The following is a 20,312-nucleotide window of genomic DNA, read 5'->3' as shown; positions in this document are numbered from 1 at the left end:
TACCGACCTAATATCATCTTGGGGTGTCAGGGATCCCGATGACTCTACGCAGCGACCTAAAATCATCTTGGGGTGTTAGGGACCCCGAAGCACAGGTGATATTCTGCATACCGACATTATGGCATCCGGGGTGTCAGAGACCCCGACGTATAAAGCGTATCTCTAACCCTAGTAGTTCTCAAGTTGAAAAGTGACACGGACGGACGTCTTTGCGCTTTATATATATAAGATAAGATTATTGAAACAAAAATCAGAATTATTTTTTATTATCAGAAAGGGTGTTTTAATTTTTTCAGTGTACAAGCAGAGTGGCTAGATGGAACTGAATACATATTGGGCAGCTTCAGTCGGTAGCGGTTCCATCTGTGAAGATCTTCGTCCTAAAGGCCGCTGTAATTCTTGAGGGCTCTGTCTCCGCGCCCCTCCCCAACGGAAGAGAAAAACCGAGTCAGTTGCGGCGCTTTCTCGATTGGCAGTCGACGTTCGTAAATGGCGACGTACCGATGTCGAGTGTTCGTAGCGAACTGGTGAATCGTCGTACGTGATGACGGCTCGTTACTGAACCTCGGACGGCGATGGGCACGCAAAAGCCGGAAGAATGGGCGAATTTACTGATCACGCGTTTCGAGGAACAGGTACATCCCAGCTGTTTTACCTTTCCTTTCTTGTTCCATCTGCCTTCCTTCTTCGTAGCCGCCCCCTCTCTTTCTTACCTACCCTCTTCCGGTGCTTTCTCTCATTCTTTCTCACTCCCTTCCTGTATTTACTAGTGAAAAGCTACATTTTGATTCGTGAACGTTCCTAAAGTGTGGAGAAATTAAAAAATCGGATGACATGAGAACGTTGAATACGTAACTTTGACAGCAGTCGGTTATTTTCGATGCTGAATCCTATAGTAATTTTCTGTTTAAGACAATCGACACTTTACGTATCAATGGTGTCAAAATGAAGTGCAACATTGTGTTTTACTTTTCATGATCTATTTGAAAATTTGGAATGACGCAATGGCTCTAAATCAAACACTGTCAATTTCATTTTTTATTTCCACTTTTTGCAGGTGTAATCATTAATGGTTGATATATTTGTTCCCGTGAATACACCGTCATTCGTTTATTCGTTGATTCGTTCATTCATGGGAAGATGCTTTCTCGCGGTCTCCTCCCTCTACACGCCGTGGAGTCCACGGTTTGACCTTCGCCCCTTCTTCCTTTCCTCTCCATCCCGATAGCTATTCAGTTAAGGTGTATATAGGGTGTCCCAAATTCTACATGTTCTAATAATTTCAAAAGAATTTTAATTTAAAAAATCTTTTAAATATTTTAACTATTATGAAAATTCGAAGATGTCGTAACGAAAGAGAAACAATTTTGTTTATTTGTTTCATTAAATTATCGTTGATTGTAATTAAACAGATATTATATAGAAATTGTATAATATCGTATTTGTTATTACATATTCATGATTTATCGTGTAATGAAATATTTTCAACAGAAAAAAAATGAAGTTTGGGGATGAGTTATTGGGATACCCTATAGAGTTTCATTCCCCGTCCCGTAATCCCTCTGTACCCACGCAACGTCGCTTCCGTCGTGTCACGGATACATGAATGGAAATTGCATTCACTTCACGCACGGCTTATCGAAGAATTCGAATCTATGGTATATACACTTGAATGCGTTCAAATGCGATTACATGTACATGTATGTAACTTTTGAGTTTTGTTAAAGGCATATGCCATTGAAACTTGGTCTTCGATCGGTCAATATACATGTATACAAATGCAACGTGTAATGGATCTTAATGTGTTTCATTAATGTTCTTATTCGTTAGAGTTTCATGGTAAATATCATTAAATTTACTCTTGTTCGATATGCCGTAACGGAAGCTAAAATAAGGATAATTGTTGCTTCATAATTAAGAATAAAAAGTCAATGGTTTCTATTGTATGTACAAGTTCCTAAATTATTACCAGGGATGGCGTGCAAAATCACTAACAGCGATTTATCACAGTGATCGCAAAATCACGATCATAGCCGTGAACTAACTTCATTCACGACCGTAATCGTGATTGTTTCTTTTTTTCTTTAGAGTAATTGCCCACTGTAATCGTAATTTTTGATTTTAATTATAAAATAGCTGCCTATAATATAAATTTGAAATTTATATTTCAAAATTATATTTGAATTATAAGTAGCAAAAAAGTAATTTATTCGTTTATTATGTTTTCTATGTTTTAATAAACTAATTATTTTAATTACATAATTAATTTAGTAAGATAGCTGATTATAGTAATATTTTATTAAATTATTAAAGTTATGATTCTTTTATATTACAGTTGCCGTGTCACAGTGGTCCTCAGACCACCCACTCTCGTATGAACGAAGAGAGGAACAAAAAATGCCTAATACAAATATCTCAATATCGTTTCTCTCTGGTAATATCCAGTCTTACAAAGATACTTCAAGGTGTTAATGAAATGGTCCCATGTATTGGGGGTCAGCGTATATTTCATAGCACAGATCATGATCGGCATTGCTATGAATCTGTAATCATCATCTTAGATACTTTGGAAAAATGTCTTGCGAATCAACCAAAAGACACAGCTAAATTTGATGAGGCTATGAATGTAAAATTTCTGCTTAAAGAAATATGTCAGTTTATAGGTACCAAAAACTTTAATATAGATTTTTATCAATTTAGTACTAATTTCATTGCATAAATATTTTAAATGTTAATAACTTTCAGATATACCAAATGATATTCCACAAAATGCTCATTTACGAAATTTGGCAAGTAAAGTTTTGTTCGCGCTAAGCTTAAATTTTTTCAATGCTGTGTTTAACAGAATATCTTCAAGACTTCAAGAGCTAGCAAAATGTGGTGATGAAAATGCTGATTACAGTGACATTGAATTAATTCAACATATTAATGTGGATGTTTATAGATTAACAAGACTTTTAAATGGTAATTTCTTTGTCTTAATAAAATATCCTAAAGTCCTATGTTTTTGATAATTCTAAATAACTGAAGTAATTTAATAATTATATTTTATAAGGGTGTGCTCCATAATTCTCGTTATTATTGCAGAAACAATACAAAAATTCAAACAACTCAAAAAATCTGCGCACATAGTTCTTATGAACTCCTTGGAAAAAGCAATTTGGAATTGGATGGATACTTATCCACATGAATTTGCCGATCTTCAAAAGAAACCTAATGAAGATCTCGGAAAAGTATGCGAAGAATTATTTGACATCCTTGATACATTCGCAGACAATAAAAAAGGAAGAACTGCTGCTGTTTGGCCTTTGCAAATTATGCTCTTGATACTTTCACCAAAAGTTTTGGAGGAGATAGTTAATGCTGATTTTGGTGCTGTTTGTTCGCCAAGACATTCAAAGAAAAAGCAATTTATCGATAGTGTGAAACGAGGCCTAGGAATGCATGGCAGTTCTAATAGGCAACTAGTAGAAGCTGCTGCAGTAACTTGTATTAAACTTTGCAAAGCATCGACCTATGTAAACAACTCGGATGCGAATAATGTTATATTCATGCTTGTTCAGCATGTAATGACCGATTTGATGGCACTACTTTTTAATCCAGGAAAATTATTTTCTCGTGGACAAAGTTACGTTGCACAAGACATCGACCTAATGATAGACTGTTTTGTTAGCTGTTTTCGCATTAAACCTCACAACGAAGTACTTAAAGTTTGCTTAAATCCGACTGTCCCATCAATGTACCAGTTTGTCTTGGTTAGCTCGTTATACAAGTAAGAGAAAATTTGTATTGTAATTAAATATAAATTATTTATATTGAATGTATAACTTGCATCCAAGTTATTTTATTTGATAACATCTGATCAATTTCTTATTGTAGAATTGTAACTCAACCAAGACTGCCATGGTGGCCTCAAATAGATCTTCTGTATTCTCGTAGTGCAGAACTTAGGAATATCTTTACTGATATTTTAAATAAAGTCACACAGAGTTACATATCACACACACCGTTGCGAATGATTCAAAGTTTAACGCTCAAAGGTAAAGAACAAAACAAGTACAGAGATCGTGGTGAAGAAGTATCAAGTTATAGAAATGTACTTTTATGGATGGTAAAACTTATTCATGCTGATCCTATGTTATTGTTAAATGTAAGTACTTAAAAGTTTTAGCCAAAACATTTATACCTACAATTATTAATTTTCACTTCATTTTATAGAATCAAGGAAAAGCTGGTCACGAAATACAAAGTTCTACACTGGAATTAATTAATGGTTTAGTTTCCTTAGTTCATCAACCAACAATGCCAGACATTGCTCACGAAGCAATGGAAGCGTTGTTGGTGTTACATCATCCAGATAAAATCAAAGCCTGGAATCCAGAAGCACCAATTAATACATTCTGGGATGTTAGTTCACAAGTTCTTTTCTCAATTTCTCAAAAATTGATTCAACACCAGATTGTGAATTATACCTGTATATTAAAATGGTTGAGAGAGATATTAATTTGTAGAAATGCTTTTTTGGCACAAAATAAAGATTATGCTAATGTTGGTAGTCAAATTGCAATTTGTAAGCAAGCACACATTAAACTCGAGGTGGGTTTACATTATAAACTTTGTTTTGTACTAGATTATAATTTACTTTAAATAGATCATAATAAATTTATTGTATTTTTATTTTCCAGGTTGTATTTTTCATGTACTTGTGGAGTATAAACATGGAAGCTGTTCTAGTGTCAATGTCTTGTTTTTCGTTACTCTGTGAAGAAGCAGAAATTCGTTGTGGTAGTGATGAAGTAGCAGTAACTTGTTTACTTCCTAACTATCATCTATATCTTGAATTGGCGCAAGCTTCTACTGTGTTAATCACTGGTGAGTTAAGATGCTCATATCCATAGAATATCATTATATCAATTTATTTTTCATATAAAGTTTCCTACTTTCCAAAACTAGAAGCAGAAATTCGAATCGAAAGAACAGATCCGAAAAGAAGTAACAACTACAATATAGTTCAAATTTTACATTTAAAGGGTGAAGTAGAATAAAATGGTCAAATATGCTTTTGAGCCGATTTTATTTGGCAATACATCATTCAATAGCTTATCGAAAGAGACCATTGTACATCAAGTTTCAACCCTGTATCTCAACCGGGAGGATTTGTAAACAAAAAGATATGAAAAAATTTACAATTATAAATTTTACCCTGCAACTATCCTTTCAGCTGAGATGTAGGATTGAAACTTGGTGTACAATGATTTCTTTCGGTAAGCTATTGAGTGGTGCATTGCCAAATAAAATCGGCTCGTGAACACTTTTGACCATTTTATGGATTAAAAATATCTATATGTGTATATGTGAATAGTAGAAAATAATAAAATCAATTTCGATTCGGGTATCTACTGAAAATGTTCTTACTCGAATTCAAACATTCATTCCTGAATTTTTGAATTCACTTTGTATTTTGATTAGTATAACCCTTATATGGCTGCAGTAGAGTATTAAAGACCTTGTTACCATAACAGCCAGCGGAGAAAGTAAGATATATAATTATGGTAAGTTTTATTCAAAATTTATTTATCTATATTATAAAATCAATATTGTTTTATTCATTTTTATTTATTGTAAGCAGATTATGTACATTAATAATCATTTTAAATCATTCAATATATTAAATGAGTAAATTGTATACTTTTTAGGACGCGCCGCTTTGCAAAAAAGAATTATGGCCTTATTAAGGAAGATAGAGCATTGTGTAAATGGTGTACAGCCTGTATGTATATACGTATAATTCATGTCTTTTTATATATAATATATATTTGTTGAAATAGCATATTTTATACCAGTAGTAATAGTGTATCTTAATTTAGAAATACTTTTCAAAACTGATACACCAGAATCGTTAATGTAATATGTTATAATTAGAAAATTAGTGTGTAGCCTATTTGCTGTTAAAAATTTCAAATTTCACTATTAAAATGCTTGCAATTATTATTTTTCTACCACAAGCATTATTATTATATATTTCTCTGTAATTAGGCTTGGGAAGAGACATTTAGAAATTGGGAAGTGACTTCAGAGCAGTTAGTGAATTATCCTAAATCTAAACTTGAAGACGGTCAAATGGAATCATTTCATCGAAGTACAGGAAAACGAAGAGCATCGCATCAAAATTCAGAACATGAATTGGAAGAACAAATTAACGAATGGGCTAATATGACTGGATTTCTTTGCGCATTAGGCGGAGTATGCCTACAAAAACGTTCTTTGAATAGACCGTTATCAGGAATAGCACAAAATCCAGATTTGAAAAAAGGTTCAAAACAAGAACCTACGTCTTGTTTGTCAAATCCAAGCCAAGAAGTACAATATTGTACGCAATTTGTTTACAGTTTATTACGTTTATTAATTTGCAACAACGAGAAATTTGGAAATCAAATTCAGGAACATGTTAAAGAATTAGTTGGACACGAAATGAGCCCAGCATTGTACCCGATACTTTTTGATCAGATAAAAAGCATAGTTGAAAAATTCTTCGATCAGCAAGGACAAGTTATAGTAACTGGTGTTAACACAAAGTTTATCGAACATATAATATTTATAATGAAAAATATCTTAGACTCTAAAACGGATCAACCTTCTGAATATCTTGGAATGACTAGTATAGAAGGGATGATGTTAGCAATTGTCAGATATGTTAGACATTTAGATATGACAGTCCGTTCGATACAAATCAAGACAAAATTGTGTCAGCTTGTTGAAGCGATGATGAAAAGACGGGATGATTTAGCGTTTCGACAAGAAATGAAATTCAGAAATAAACTTGTCGAGTATTTAACCGATTGGGTAATGGGCGCTACTCATAACAGGTAAATAATATTTTTAAAATTACTATTAATTTGTTTGATTTATTATGTATTTTTATTTTTTTTTTATATTCCAGAGACTTGGATCAAGCTTGCATGGAAGCAGTCGGTGCACTGTTACGTGGTTTACCTCTTCAACCGGAAGAATCTGACCGCGGTGATTTAATGGAAGCTAAATCTCAATTATTTCTTAAATATTTTACCCTTTTCATGAATTTGTTGAATCATTGTAACGAAGCAGCCGGCGAAGAAAAGGAAATTATGTCTCAACAATCCTGTTTAACTAGCAGCAAATTATCAACCTTACATAATGCTACTATACAAGCAATGAGTAACCTTCTCAGCGCAAATATTGATAGTGGTTTAAGACATTCATTAAGTAGGTTAAATAATATATTGATTTTTTTTTTTAAATTTAGAAGTTACCAATTTATTATATTTCATATTTTAATTTATATAGGATTGGGTTACGATCCAGATCTACAAACACGTGCAGCATTCATGGAAGTTCTCACTAAAATTCTTCAACAGGGAACAGAATTTGATACACTAGCAGAAACTGTATTAGCTGATAGGTTCGAGCAATTGGTTCAGCTTGTTACAATGATCAGCGACAAAGGAGAATTACCTATTGCAATGGCTCTGGCTAACGTAGTTACAACAAATCAAATGGACGAATTGGCACGAGTTTTTGTAACGTTATTCGATGCTAAACACCTATTATCACCCCTTCTGTGGAATATGTTTTATCGCGAGGTCGAAGTTTCCGATTGTATGCAAACATTGTTCCGAGGGAACAGTCTTGGAAGTAAAATTATGGCGTTTTGTTTCAAAATTTATGGCGCAAGTTACTTACAAAATTTATTAGAGCCTTTGATCACGCCGTTGCTGGACGATCCTACCACTGGCTTTGAGGTCGACAATGCAAGAATAGATGCCAACGAGAATATAGAACAGAATGGTCATAATTTAATAGCATTAACTCAAAAAGTATTTGATGCAATAATATCATCAGCTGATCGATTTCCACCGCAACTGCGATCCATGTGCCATTGTTTATATCAAGTACTCAGTAAAAGATTCCCACAGTGTCCACAGAATAACATTGGAGCTGTAGGAACAGTAATATTTCTGCGATTCATCAACCCAGCCATTGTGTCGCCTCAAGAAATGGGTATTGTAAATAAACCTGTGCCCCATCATATTAAAAGGGGCCTCATGTTGATGTCTAAAATACTTCAGAACATCGCTAATCACGTGGAGTTTAGTAAGGAGCAGCATATGTTACCTTTTAATGATTTTTTACGAGCGCACTTTGAAATTGGAAGAAGATTTTTTATACAGATAGCATCGGATTGCGAAACGATCGATCAAGCCAGTCATCCTATGTCATTTGTATCAGATGCAAATGTTTTAGCGCTTCATAGATTGCTTTGGAATCATCAAGAAAGAATCGGCGACTATCTCAGCAGCAGTCGGGACCATAAAGCGGTAGGCAGAAGGCCTTTCGATAAAATGGCCACGTTATTAGCATATCTTGGCCCACCGGAACATAAACCAGTTGATTCACACTTGCTTTTCTCCTCGTCTTATGCTCGATGGTCAAACATCGACATGTCGTCGACTAATTTCGAGGAGATTATGATGAAGCACAATATGCATGAAAACGAAGAATTTAAGAGCATCAAAAATTTGAACATCTTCTATCAAGCAGGTACTAGTAAACAAGGATACCCAGTATTTTACTATATTGCCAGACGTTATAAAATTGGCGACACGAACGGTGATTTGTTGATATACCATGTTATTTTAACTCTAAAACCATTTTGTCATTCCCCGTTTGAATTGGTTGTCGACTTTACCCACACGTGTTCGGACAATCGGTTTAGGACAGAATTTCTCCAGAAATGGTTTTACGTGTTACCAAAAGTCGCCTATGAAAATATTCACGCGGCCTACATTTACAATTGCAATAGTTGGGTAAGGGAATATACGAAGTTTCATGATAGAATTTTGGCACCGTTGAAAGGTAACAGAAAGGTTGTCTTTATCGATAGCCCGGGTCGTTTAAACGACATGATCGACGTTGATCAACAAAAGTTGCCTGGAGCAACGTTGTCTCTCGACGAAGACCTGAAAGTTTTTAACAGCGCTTTGAAACTTTCTCACAAGGACACTAAGGTATCCATCAAAGTTGGACCAACAGCTATACAAATTACCTCGGCGGAGAAATGCAAAGTACTATCGCATTCCGTTCTTTTAAACGATGTTTATTACGCGTCTGAGATCGAAGAAGTTTGTTTAGTAGATGACAATCAATTTACCTTGACCATTTCGAACGAAACTGGCCCGTTATCGTTTATTCATAACGACTGTGATAGTCTGGTGCAGGCTATAATTCATATAAGAAACCGATGGGAATTATCACAGCCGGAGTCTGTGTCTGTTCATCCGAAGCTCAGATCTAAAGATGTACCTGGGACATTATTAAACATGGCGTTATTAAATCTTGGTAGTTCGGATCCAAATTTAAGAACAGCAGCGTACAATCAATTGTGCGCTTTAACCGCGACTTTTGATTTGAAGATAGAAGGGCAACTGTTGGAAACATCTGGACTTTGTATACCATCAAACAATACTATATTCATTAAACACTTGAGCGAAACTTTAGCTGCAAATGATCCACATCTTACGTTGGAGTTTTTAAAGGAATGTATAGAAGGATTCAAATTGTCGAGCATCGAATTGAAGCATCTTTGTTTAGAATACATGACACCCTGGTTAAATAATTTGGTAAGATTTTATAAACCAAACGACGAAGGTGGGAAACGTCAAAAGCAAGTTACAAATATATTGGAAGAATTAATTACATTAACCATCGAGGAGGTAGAAATGTATCCGAGTATTCAAGCAAAGATATGGAGTACAATTGGAAGATTGCCTGATTTAATAGACACGGTTTTGGATAATTTCATTCAACGCAGTGTCAGCTTTGGACTTGGTTCTCGAAAGGTTGAAATAATGGCTGACACAGCTGTCGCTTTGGCCTCTGGAAATGTCCAGCTGGTAGCGAAGAAAGTAATAGGGAGACTTTGCAGAGTTGTCGATAAAACTTGTACTTCTCCAACTCCGTTATTAGAACAACATACAAGATGGGATGACATAGCTATTTTGGCTAGATATCTGTTAATGTTGTCCTTCAATAACTGTTTGGATGTAGGAAAACATTTACCATATTTATTCCATACAGTAACATTTCTAGTTTGTTCTGGAAGTCTGAGTATGCGTGCCTCCACTCATGGTTTAGTTATTAACAGCATTCATTCACTTTGCACCTGTAGTTCTCCTTCTTTCTCAGAAGATACTTATAGAATACTGCGAATGAGTTTGGATGAATTTTCTCTTCCAAAATTTTATTTACTCTTTGGTATCAGTAAAGTGAAATCTGCTGCGGGTACAGCGTTTAGATCTAGCTATAAACAATCGAATGAAAAAGGGTACAGTAACGAGCGGAGTATTGCGGGAACGCATGATAAAGAGAGACTTTCGTTAACAAGTTTAGAAATTATTACGGATGCCCTTCTTGAAATCATGGAAGCTTGTATGCGAGACATTCCTCACTGTGATTGGTTAAAAACCTGGACTTCTTTGGCGAAAAATTTCGCTTTCTGTTTTAATCCAGCTCTTCAACCTAGAGCTTTAATTGTGTTTGGATGCATTAGTAAAAGTATAACCGATCAAGATATGAAGCAGTTATTAAGGATATTAATAAAAGCGCTTGAGAGTTTCAATGATATCACTTTGCTCGAAGCAATCATTATGTGCCTCACCAGACTACAACCGTTGCTTAGACCCGTAAGCTATTTCTTTTTTTCCGATACATATATTAAAATACTCGTTTTATTAATTTTGATATTTTCAAGGAATCTCCTATACATCGATATTTATTTTGGGTTGCGACTTCAGTTCTTCAATTAGACGAAGCGTCTTTGTACGCGTGTGGTTTAGCTCTCCTTGAGCAAAATTTGCATACTTTAGATTCGCAAGGAACTTTTGATGACAAGGTAAAAATTGATACATCTTAATTATGATTCGAAATTCTATTTTTATTAAGTATTGAAATTTTTAGACTTTAGAATACGTCATGATGTCGACGCGTGAACCTTTGGAATGGCACTTTAAACAATTAGACCAAGCTGTTGGACTTTCATTTAAATCAAATTTTCATTTTGCATTGGTTGGCCATCTTCTCAAAGGATACAGGCATCCTACACCAACCACTGTCACAAGAACAGCCAGAGTATTAACCATGTTATTAGGTATTGTGGCTAAACCATTCAGAAGAGATAAATTTGAAGTCACACCAGAGAGTGTGGCCTATTTATCTGGTAAGTTTGTAGAAATCTTGTAACATAGATTAAAACTAACAATTGTTTTATTTTGGTAGCATTGGTGTCTGTATCTGAAGAAGTTAGAAGTCGGTGTCATATTAGACATGCAGTTACCAAAAATGCAGAATCTGGAAGTACAGACTGTCTTGATATTTTGCTTCCACATAATACAGTAAGTGATTTTTATAAATTTCTTTTACAATATTTAAATCCTATTTAAAAATGCCCTTGAGCCAATTTTAATATCTTACCAAAAAACCATTGTACATCAAAATTTTTTGCATACCACTAAATAAGGAAAATATGAAAGAACTTCTATTTTACCTTGCAACTACCTTTACAGGACCGAAACTTGGTGTACAATGGTTTCTTTTGGTAAGCTATTTGAATGCTTTATGATAACTAAATTTTGTACTATTATATAGGATACACCTAGTTCAACGTCAAATAATCCTACTAATCGCCGACAAAAATCTTGGGATTTACTTGATCAGTCTGCGCTTACTCAAGCTCGGCAACAGAAACAATATTCAACTCATCAGGTATGTTTTATTGATTACATACGACATACACGTACGAATAATTCATAGACATCACATCATTTCAAAATACAATACTTGTACTTTAGTTTTGAGTGAGACACAGATTAAGTATTGAACATTGTTACAACGCCATATGCAATATTTTTAATTTTGATATTATGCAACAAGCAGCTACAGATAAATTTTTATTATTTAAATTAAAGGAACAGAGAGAAATTTTTCCCTGATTTTTCCCTGTTATTTTGTGTTTTTTATATGTACCTCTGTTTGCTCTTTCGATGCCTATTCTCGCAACTTTCTGCCTTGCCTGTGCCTGGATTGTATGCAATACAATGCGACTTGTCATTTATATGTACCATACTTCATCAATTTGTCAAAAAATGACGATGTATACGTCATTAACAAGACCGGACGGATTTTATTTAAAACGCAGCGATCGTTTTCTGTACCAATTACAAAGGAAACAAAACCAACTGAAGAAACAGAATCGAAGGTAATTATATCCTTATTTATTATTATTTTCTTTTTTAATCATTATTATATTTATGGAAAAGTTTTGTTGTATACTTTAGAATTTGCTTTTACTAAATAAAAATTAAATTAAAAACATATACGCATATTGACATTTTTCATTTATATAGAATCGAAGCACCAGAGTAAGTGTGAGCAATGAAAATAACATATTGCTCGATCCAGAGGTATTGACAGACTTTTCGACTCAAAGTTTGGTTTTAACTGTTCTGGTCACTTTGGTCAAGAATTCAACTGATGAAAATGAACAACGGATTCTTTATGAATATCTTGCAGAGGCCTCTGTAGTGTTCCCAAAAGTTTTTCCAGTAATGTAAGTCATTATTCTTTGTTAAGAAAGTAGCTATCATTAATAAAAGACATGTTTAATGTTATTTAATGTTATTTACAGTCACAATCTACTTGATGCAAAAATTAACAGCGTATTATCCTCCTGTCATGACCAAGGTATACTGAATTCTGTACAAGCTATCATACAGAACATAATTGCTTGCGAGGATACAAGTCAACAGCAATTACATTATTTGCAAAGCTGTGGATTTGGTGGATTGTGGAGATTTGCAGGTCCATACACAAATGTAAGTAACAACACATAGAAATGCAAATAATTTTAATTGATTACAAAATTGATTGAACACAAAATTAATAATAACGTGTTTCACAGTCGAACTGCACAGCGGAAAGCGCTCAGTTATTCGTAAATTGCCTGAAAGCCATGGTAGAGACCTGTTTACCAATCGATGAATTCGATGGATCAAGCGGTAATGAAATACCAAACGAGAGATGTAAACGAAGTGATGTTCATCAATCGGAAATCGCAACGCGAAATAAAACTTCTATCTATGGGACTGATCGAACGAATACGTCTGGTTTTGCAGAAAAGAAAGATGAAATCACGCGAAGTACTGCCCCCTTTGGGTACAGAGAGTAAGTGATCAAGATATTTTATTTAAATATTACAAAAATACAATCAATATGATGCATAGGTTGACTATTCAAGTGAAAAGTATAATAATTAAAATAAAGAAAATACATGATAACAGTAGTAATTTTAGTCGCAGTATCGATAGCAGAGGAGATATTTCGCTGAATTCTATGAGCCAAGGAGAAAACACTAGCAGTAGTAATAGTTTGCAACCTTAGCGATTAGCATGTGTACCTAAGAAACAGTGTGGTAAACATGGGCGAAAAGGACAAGTTGGTCGGAAATTGCATCGGCAACTAAGGTATGTTCAATAAATATTTTCTTTTTGTGCCAATTAATTTTATATTTTAATTTAGTAAAAATTAAGTTATTATGATTTAAATATCAATTATTATAATATTTTATTTTATTAATGTAATTTGTATATGTTTATGTATCAAGGAACGCAAACATTTTGGCTCCGTGTTACTGCTGCAACATGTCGAATCAGTTTAATCCAATGCCGTCCACCTCACGTTAATGAACCCACTGGAATGGAAGCCAATAGAGAATCGTTCGTTAATATATACTCTGTTTTATTAGCAGTATATATCAACGCTTGCGTATTATTTTGAAATTTTCGTTCAATACAATGACTAATTATGAATTTTTGATCATTCAGAGAGGCGTTGTAGAATGAGCCATCGTTGGCTTTTATTGTACCGGTGTTATTTCGTACAAATAATGTTTATCGAGCATATGAAAATTGTTTGAATCGTTTAAATAATTTGTATAGTTGATCAGTGCAACTATATGGTTCCAACGATAGGAATTAAATATTTATCTAAATGTTTTTATCTCTTTACAACTAAATATTTTTGTATCATAGAAAACTCTGTTTCTATCTCTGAAGAAAATTTAATATAGCCTCGTGTTGTTAGAATAAAATGGATTATATACATAGTTTATCAGGGAAATTTAATTTCTTGTACAACTATAAAGAATTAAACGAATGTTATTTTTTGTTAATACATCGTAGAAGAAAATGGTATTTTATGACAAAAGCTAAGTTCCACTTAGAAATTGATTACGATAAGAGGACAAACAAAAAGGAACGACATAGTTGTTACATTATAGCGCGATGAAATGAAAACTGTTAAATAGAAAAATGGAAATGCGTTTAATGGAAATCTGCTACAAGCATCGGTAAGATGGATCACCACTAAAGAAGTTCCATCGAAATGGTAATGAGCGGTGATGCGCAGAGTGGGATTTCTGTCACTAGGCTCCTTCATGTTTTTTAAATATGAAGGTATCATTGGGCCCCAGAAATTTTAAGGAAAGGAGAAAGCTTTAATTTAATGAAATAGAATACTACAGACGAGAAAAAAAAAAATCCCACGACTGCGCATCAGTTGTAACGAGTGTTCACGACGCCTATGTAAATAAATATAAGAGTTTTCTACGTGCATTGAGACCTAATATCTCAAGAGATGAATAACAGCGAATATTTTATGTTATTAGATACGACGAGGAAATCGAAAATTGACTAGAATAGAATTCTAGATCAATGCAGAATCCTTTCAACAACAGTATATCATTGTACGAAAGAAAACATTTATTCCATTTCATATTTATTTTTTGAGTGCAATTGTATTTTATTTAAAAGAAAAAAGAAGCGACGAAGCATATACATAATATGCGATTCTCCTAAAGAAAAAAAAAAAAGAAAACGCGTTTACTTTTGATAGAATTTCGAGGGAGTCAGGAACTCGTCTCTCGAACATCATAGTATAGATTCAACCCCTTGCGCTTGCCTATTATTTATCAATGCATTAACACTAGATGTCAATATATTTTTATATTGTTAAACGTTTACTAAATTTTTAGCGATGAACTTTAATCGAATGTTTCTCGTTTGATGAATATACTTATATAATAATTTACAATATTTAGTCAAACTATTAATGGTAATATATTATATATGGAAATAATACATGTTTGTATTATAGGTCTCAGAGAGAGAGAAAAAAAAAGTGTCAAGGGGTTGACAAAGGCGCTCTGGACCAGCATGCGTCCGTTGCATCGAAGCTTCCTTTCGTCTTAGGATGCTCGAGCAGTCGGACGGTCATTTCTAGAGTTCTCTAAAATAAAACACCAATGATTCTATTGTCTACAACTCATTAAAGTACAAAGCGAGACCACGTGTTATTTCCCCCCTCAAGTGTACAACAATACCGAGGGACACTTTATTAGTAATTAGAAAGAAAACCAACGATTGGTGACGATACACAAATGTTGGTTTTCTTTTTCTTTTCTTTGTCGAACGATGGCTAAGAATACGAAAAATATACATTAAATATATTGTCTATCGATCACAAAAAGTCCCATGAGAATAACGCAATCTGATTGGTCGAAGCGATCAGATCTACTAATTAGGCTCTTGTAAAACTAGGGGATCTCCCTTTTGCTCTTATGTCGTCCCGTGAGACTTTTTGTGATCGGTGGACAGTACGTGCAGTAGATTTATCGTAGCAATAGAATACTTGTAACGAACTCGATTATACGTTTGTACATAGTATTATAAATATATTATATGCAGGTCGTTTCGCAAATTGTCAGATAATGGCTGATCGAAAATTCAGTAAAAGGTGCTGATTAAATGACACACGATTCAATGTTATAACTTTTTCAAGTTGGCTTTGTTTTATTAATAGTACTCGATATTGCGAATCCGCACAATTAGGTACGACACTTTAATTACGAATTTCAATGGTTTTGTTTTAATTACACAAGCACAAATTTAAAGGTGCCGAATTTTCTCTTAGTGATTACTGTAAAGCTTACAGAATACTGTGTGTAGAGTATTTCATACAGTATATTACATTTAGGAAATAATAACTTAAATTAAAAATTAAATAACTTGCCATGTTTTCATAGACTATTGATTATTAATTTTTAATGTTTTTAATGAACCTATCAATGACTATAAATCTAATATTTTCGTGTGTATTGTTTGACGAAATGTTTTAGAATTCTTTTTTAATTTTACACCAAAGGATCAACCCTTCATATAATTTAAATTTTCTGTTTGCGAAAGTAAATAATGAAATTCAATTTGTTTCATATTTAAAAAGATATTTAAAAACAACTTTTTATGTATTTTAGAGCATTATAGAATTAAAAATTGGTATTCGATAGTCCATTGAAAACATTAACAATTGATTTATTTGTTAAGATAAGAAAAGCGCATGTTGTGTAAGTATATCATATCTTATGAAACACTCTGTATATACATATAAATACACCATATAAATATTTGTATAGCACTTGCACATTTTGAAGATTTATAATTTTATGAAGATGAGATTCTTTTAAACTGATCGAATAAGAAAATATATGTTATTATTAGGCAAAACGTTTTATATAGATTCGAGTATCCATGTCGGATGTTGATTTAAAATATATATACTGTTTACTGATCACAAGAAGTCCCATGAAAATAACGCAGTCTGATTGGTCGCGTCTTTCCTACCTCCTCTTGCCCCTGTGTTGTCCCGCGAGACTTCTTGTGAGCGGTGGAGAGTAGTACAATCTTTTAAATGCTTATACGTAGATATTTTTGGAGCGTCTGGAATCGAACTGCGTTACTGATCGTGAGAAGAAAAAAAAACGTCGTTAAATCTAGTTAAATGTTTAAGTGTTGTATCTATTTTGTGCAGCAATTACGACTACAAAAAACCCAGAGGTCTCTTAAAAAGAAATAAAAATGTTTCTTGATGTTTTCGCATTACCAACATTAAAATTATCGAGTTTCTTGTGAAAGTTCAAGGGTCGGTGTAGGGTCTTATGCAAGATTTCCCCACGTTAAAAAAAAATACAAAAAATCCTTTACATCTCTGCTTTCCTTACATTCCTGCATCCCTTACATCTCTGCATTCCTTACATCCCTCCATCCATTACATCCCCCCATCCCTTACATCCCAGCATTCCTTACATCCCTCCAACCCTTACATCCCTCACATCCCTGCATCCCTTACATCCCAGCATTCCTTACATCCCTCCAACCCTTACATCCCTCACATCCCTGCATCCCTTACATCCCTGTATCCGTTACATCTCTACATTCCTTACATCCCTCCATCCTTTACATCCATCCATCCCTTACATCCCTGCATCCCTTACATCCCTCCATCCCTTACATCCCTGCATTCCTTACATCTCTGCATTCCTTACATCCCTCCATACCTTACATCCCTGCATCCCTTACATCCATCCATCCCTTACATCCCTGCATCCCTTACATCCCTGCATTCTTTACATCCCTGCATCCCTGCATCCCTTACATCTCTGCATTCCTTACATCCCTCCATCCCTTACATCCTTACATCCCTCCATCCCTTACATCCTTTACATCCCTTATGTCCCTGCAACCCTTATAATAAGTATATTATAATAACTGGTTCGAGTAAGGGCAAATAAAGGTAAGTAAAGGTAAGTAAAGGTAAGTACTTATTGAATTTTTGTATTTTTGAATTTTCAATTTTACGCCCTCTAGCGGCAAAAATGTGAACTAAAATCTCGACATCGAATCAGCGCCATCTGGTTTTAGAAAAAGGAACTAAATCAAGCAAAGATTTTGGCCCTCTAGCGGGAAAAATGTGAACTAAAATCTCGACCTCGAATCAGCGCCATCTGGTTTTCGAAAAAGGAACTAAATCAAGCAAAGATTTTGGCCCTCTAGCGGCAAAAATGTGAACTAAAATTTCGACCTCGAATCAGCGCCCTCTGGTGGCAAAAAAAGGAATTAAATTTTTCCAAAAATTTAAATTTAAAATTATTTTTCAGGAGACTTTACTTACCTTTACTTACCTTTACTTACCTTTTCTCGAACCAGGGGCCATAAGTATATTATTTATAATATATTTATTATAAGGATTGAAAAGATACAAGAGATGCAGGGAGAATTCAGGAGTGTAAGGGATGCAGGGATATAAAGGGTACAGAGATGTAAGGGATACAGGGATATAAACGGTACAGAGATGTAAGGGTTACAGGGATATAAAGGATACAGAGATGTAAAGGATACAGGGATATAAAGGGTAAAGAGATGTAAGGGATGCAGTGATAAAGGGTTGGGCGTTGTGAGACCGTTGAAGATAAAAAAATAATAAATAACTGGGAAGGTTGAGCCGAGGCCCATGAAGAGGGATAAAATAATAAACGACTTGGGAGGGTGGTCTAAGCGAGGCCCGAAAATAGGGCAAAAATAATAAATAAAAGGATAAAATAATAGGCGAGGTACACAGATGTAATAGAATCAACACGTTCATGTTCCTAATCAGTTTATTCAATAAGCTAAGAAGATAAATACAGCAAATCCTTCCTTTTAATAACGCGAAAACATGTCTGTGAGTGACGCTGAGACGTTGCTCGAAAACAAGGTAGAAAAATGTTATATGTGTACTCTTACAATGATAAGGACATCTGAAAATATTAGGTCAGTGCGCAGAAAGAGTTTCCGGGGTCCTTGAAACCCCAAGACGATAGGTCGGCACGCAGAATGAGTCGCCGGGTTCCCTGACACCCCAAGTTGAACGGTCGGTGCGCAGAATTAGTTGCCGGGGTCCTTGAAACCCCACGATGATAGGTCGATACGCAGAATGAGCCGACGGGGTCTTTGATGCCCCAAGAATAGGTCGGTGCGCAGGAATAGTCGCCGGGGTTCTCGACACCCCAAGATTATAAGCCGGTACGCAGAATGAACCGCTGGGGTCCCTAATACCCCAAGATGATAGGTTGGTGCGCAGGAAGAGTCGCCGGGGTCCTTAACACCCCACGATGCTAGGTCGGTACACAGGATGAATCGCCGGGTTCCCTGAAACCCCACACTGATGTTAGGTTGGTGCGCGGAAAGAGTCGCCGGGGTCCTCGACACCCCAGATTATAGACCGGTGCGTCGGCGGTGCTTTCTAAATATCATCCTGGGGTGTTAGGGACCCCGAAGCACTAGTGATACTTTTCGTATACCGACATTATAGCATTTGGGGTGTCAAGGACCCCGAAGCTAAAATGTGCGACCCATAGACTTTATAGAAAAATTGAAACCATTGTAACTTGTACAAACGTGTTGTTTTTAATAAAATATATGTAATTACTTTGTAAAAGTAAGTAGGATAGTATAAAATGATTGATGTGATTTTATTTCATTTTTTATTTTTTTTTTTCATGCGTACACACTCAAATATATCTTATGTAAGTATGTACATATAAATTTACCAAAAATACAGAATACAATTACTACTCTATTCGTTTTCTTTTCATTTTCTATACAACTGTTCCTAATTATTAGGTCGGTACGCAGAATGAACCGCTGGGGTCCCTGACACCCCAAGATAATAGGTTGGTGCGCAGGAAGAGTCGCCGTGGTCCCTGAAACCCCAAGACGATAGGTCGGTGCGCAGAATGAATCGGCGGGGTCCCTGACACCCCGTGAGAATATTTTGGCGTTACGGGGACGAGCTACCGGGGTCCTTGACACCCCAAGATGATATTATGTCGGTGCGCAAAAAGATTCGCCGGGGTCCCTGACACCCCATGATATCAAATCGGTATGCAGAGAGTGCTACCGATGCATTGGGGTCCTTGACACCCCGGATGCCAATATCGATATGCAAAGAATAATGATTAAGTACTTGGAATATTTATCGATGGATTGTATGACTGGAACGGTTGAATAAAAACTAAAATTCGAAAAATAAAGCATTGTATTTTGAAATAAGCGACTTAATATAAGATATACATAGTTCAGAATACATGATTTCAAGCTGTGAATACACAGTGACATAGTTTTGAAATTGGATAATATTTTTCGTTGGGCAATATAAGGGGATCTCCCCCTGCAAAACGCCATTTTCGGCGAAGCCCAAGTAAAGTAAAGATGAATAAATGACACCCAGAAGTTTTCACACGAGAAATACGCAAAAAGGTGTAGATCGTCAGGCAATGATGGGATGTCCAGTCAGCTTTCTGAAATTTTAATGACAGTATTATCTGATTTTCGACTTGACTCGCAAATTCA

General features: G+C 35.0%; 1 protein-coding gene across 6 annotated transcripts; it reads left to right on the top strand.

Moving 5' to 3' along the window:
• The first annotated feature begins 226 nt into the window (after nucleotides 1–226).
• Nf1 (neurofibromin 1) lies at nucleotides 227–14,965 on the top strand. Of its 6 annotated transcripts, none has more exons than XM_034332266.2 (22): nucleotides 227–635; nucleotides 2,336–2,663; nucleotides 2,746–2,964; nucleotides 3,088–3,772; nucleotides 3,880–4,150; nucleotides 4,219–4,596; nucleotides 4,686–4,872; nucleotides 5,523–5,552; nucleotides 5,697–5,770; nucleotides 6,037–6,866; nucleotides 6,941–7,242; nucleotides 7,324–10,718; nucleotides 10,787–10,927; nucleotides 10,993–11,251; nucleotides 11,311–11,426; nucleotides 11,680–11,796; nucleotides 12,230–12,289; nucleotides 12,438–12,640; nucleotides 12,719–12,905; nucleotides 12,992–13,254; nucleotides 13,383–13,553; nucleotides 13,694–14,965. In XM_034332266.2, exons 1-21 carry the CDS (start codon nucleotides 576–578, stop codon nucleotides 13,468–13,470), a joined length of 8,193 nt encoding a protein of 2,730 aa, XP_034188157.1. In that variant the 5' UTR covers nucleotides 227–575; the 3' UTR covers nucleotides 13,471–13,553; nucleotides 13,694–14,965. The 6 variants fall into 6 exon arrangements, with proteins under 6 accessions (XP_034188157.1, XP_034188156.1, XP_034188158.1 ...); XM_034332265.2 differs by having other exon boundaries at nucleotides 231–635; nucleotides 12,203–12,289; XM_034332269.2 differs by lacking the exon at nucleotides 227–635 and adding an exon at nucleotides 1,637–1,658 and having other exon boundaries at nucleotides 12,203–12,289.
• Nucleotides 14,966–20,312: the final 5,347 nt, after the last annotated feature.

The sequence above is a fragment of the Osmia lignaria genome, chromosome 3 (assembly GCF_051020975.1).
Source record: "Osmia lignaria lignaria isolate PbOS001 chromosome 3, iyOsmLign1, whole genome shotgun sequence".
In the NCBI taxonomy this organism is placed as follows: domain Eukaryota; kingdom Metazoa; phylum Arthropoda; class Insecta; order Hymenoptera; family Megachilidae; genus Osmia; species Osmia lignaria.
This window is presented reverse-complemented; position numbering and strand designations above follow the sequence as displayed.

What these genes read in the sequence shown, in the direction of transcription:
- Nf1 (XM_034332265.2), top strand. Translation starts at nt 576, where the DNA reads ATGGGCACGCAAAAGCCGGAAGAATGGGCGAATTTACTGATCACGCGT. An exon ending in TACAACCGTTGCTTAGACCC is followed by an intron (nt 10,719 to 10,786) that starts GTAAGCTATTTC and finishes GATATTTTCAAG; the next exon opens with GAATCTCCTATACATCGATA. An exon ending in AAGGAACTTTTGATGACAAG is followed by an intron (nt 10,928 to 10,992) that starts GTAAAAATTGAT and finishes TGAAATTTTTAG; the next exon opens with ACTTTAGAATACGTCATGAT.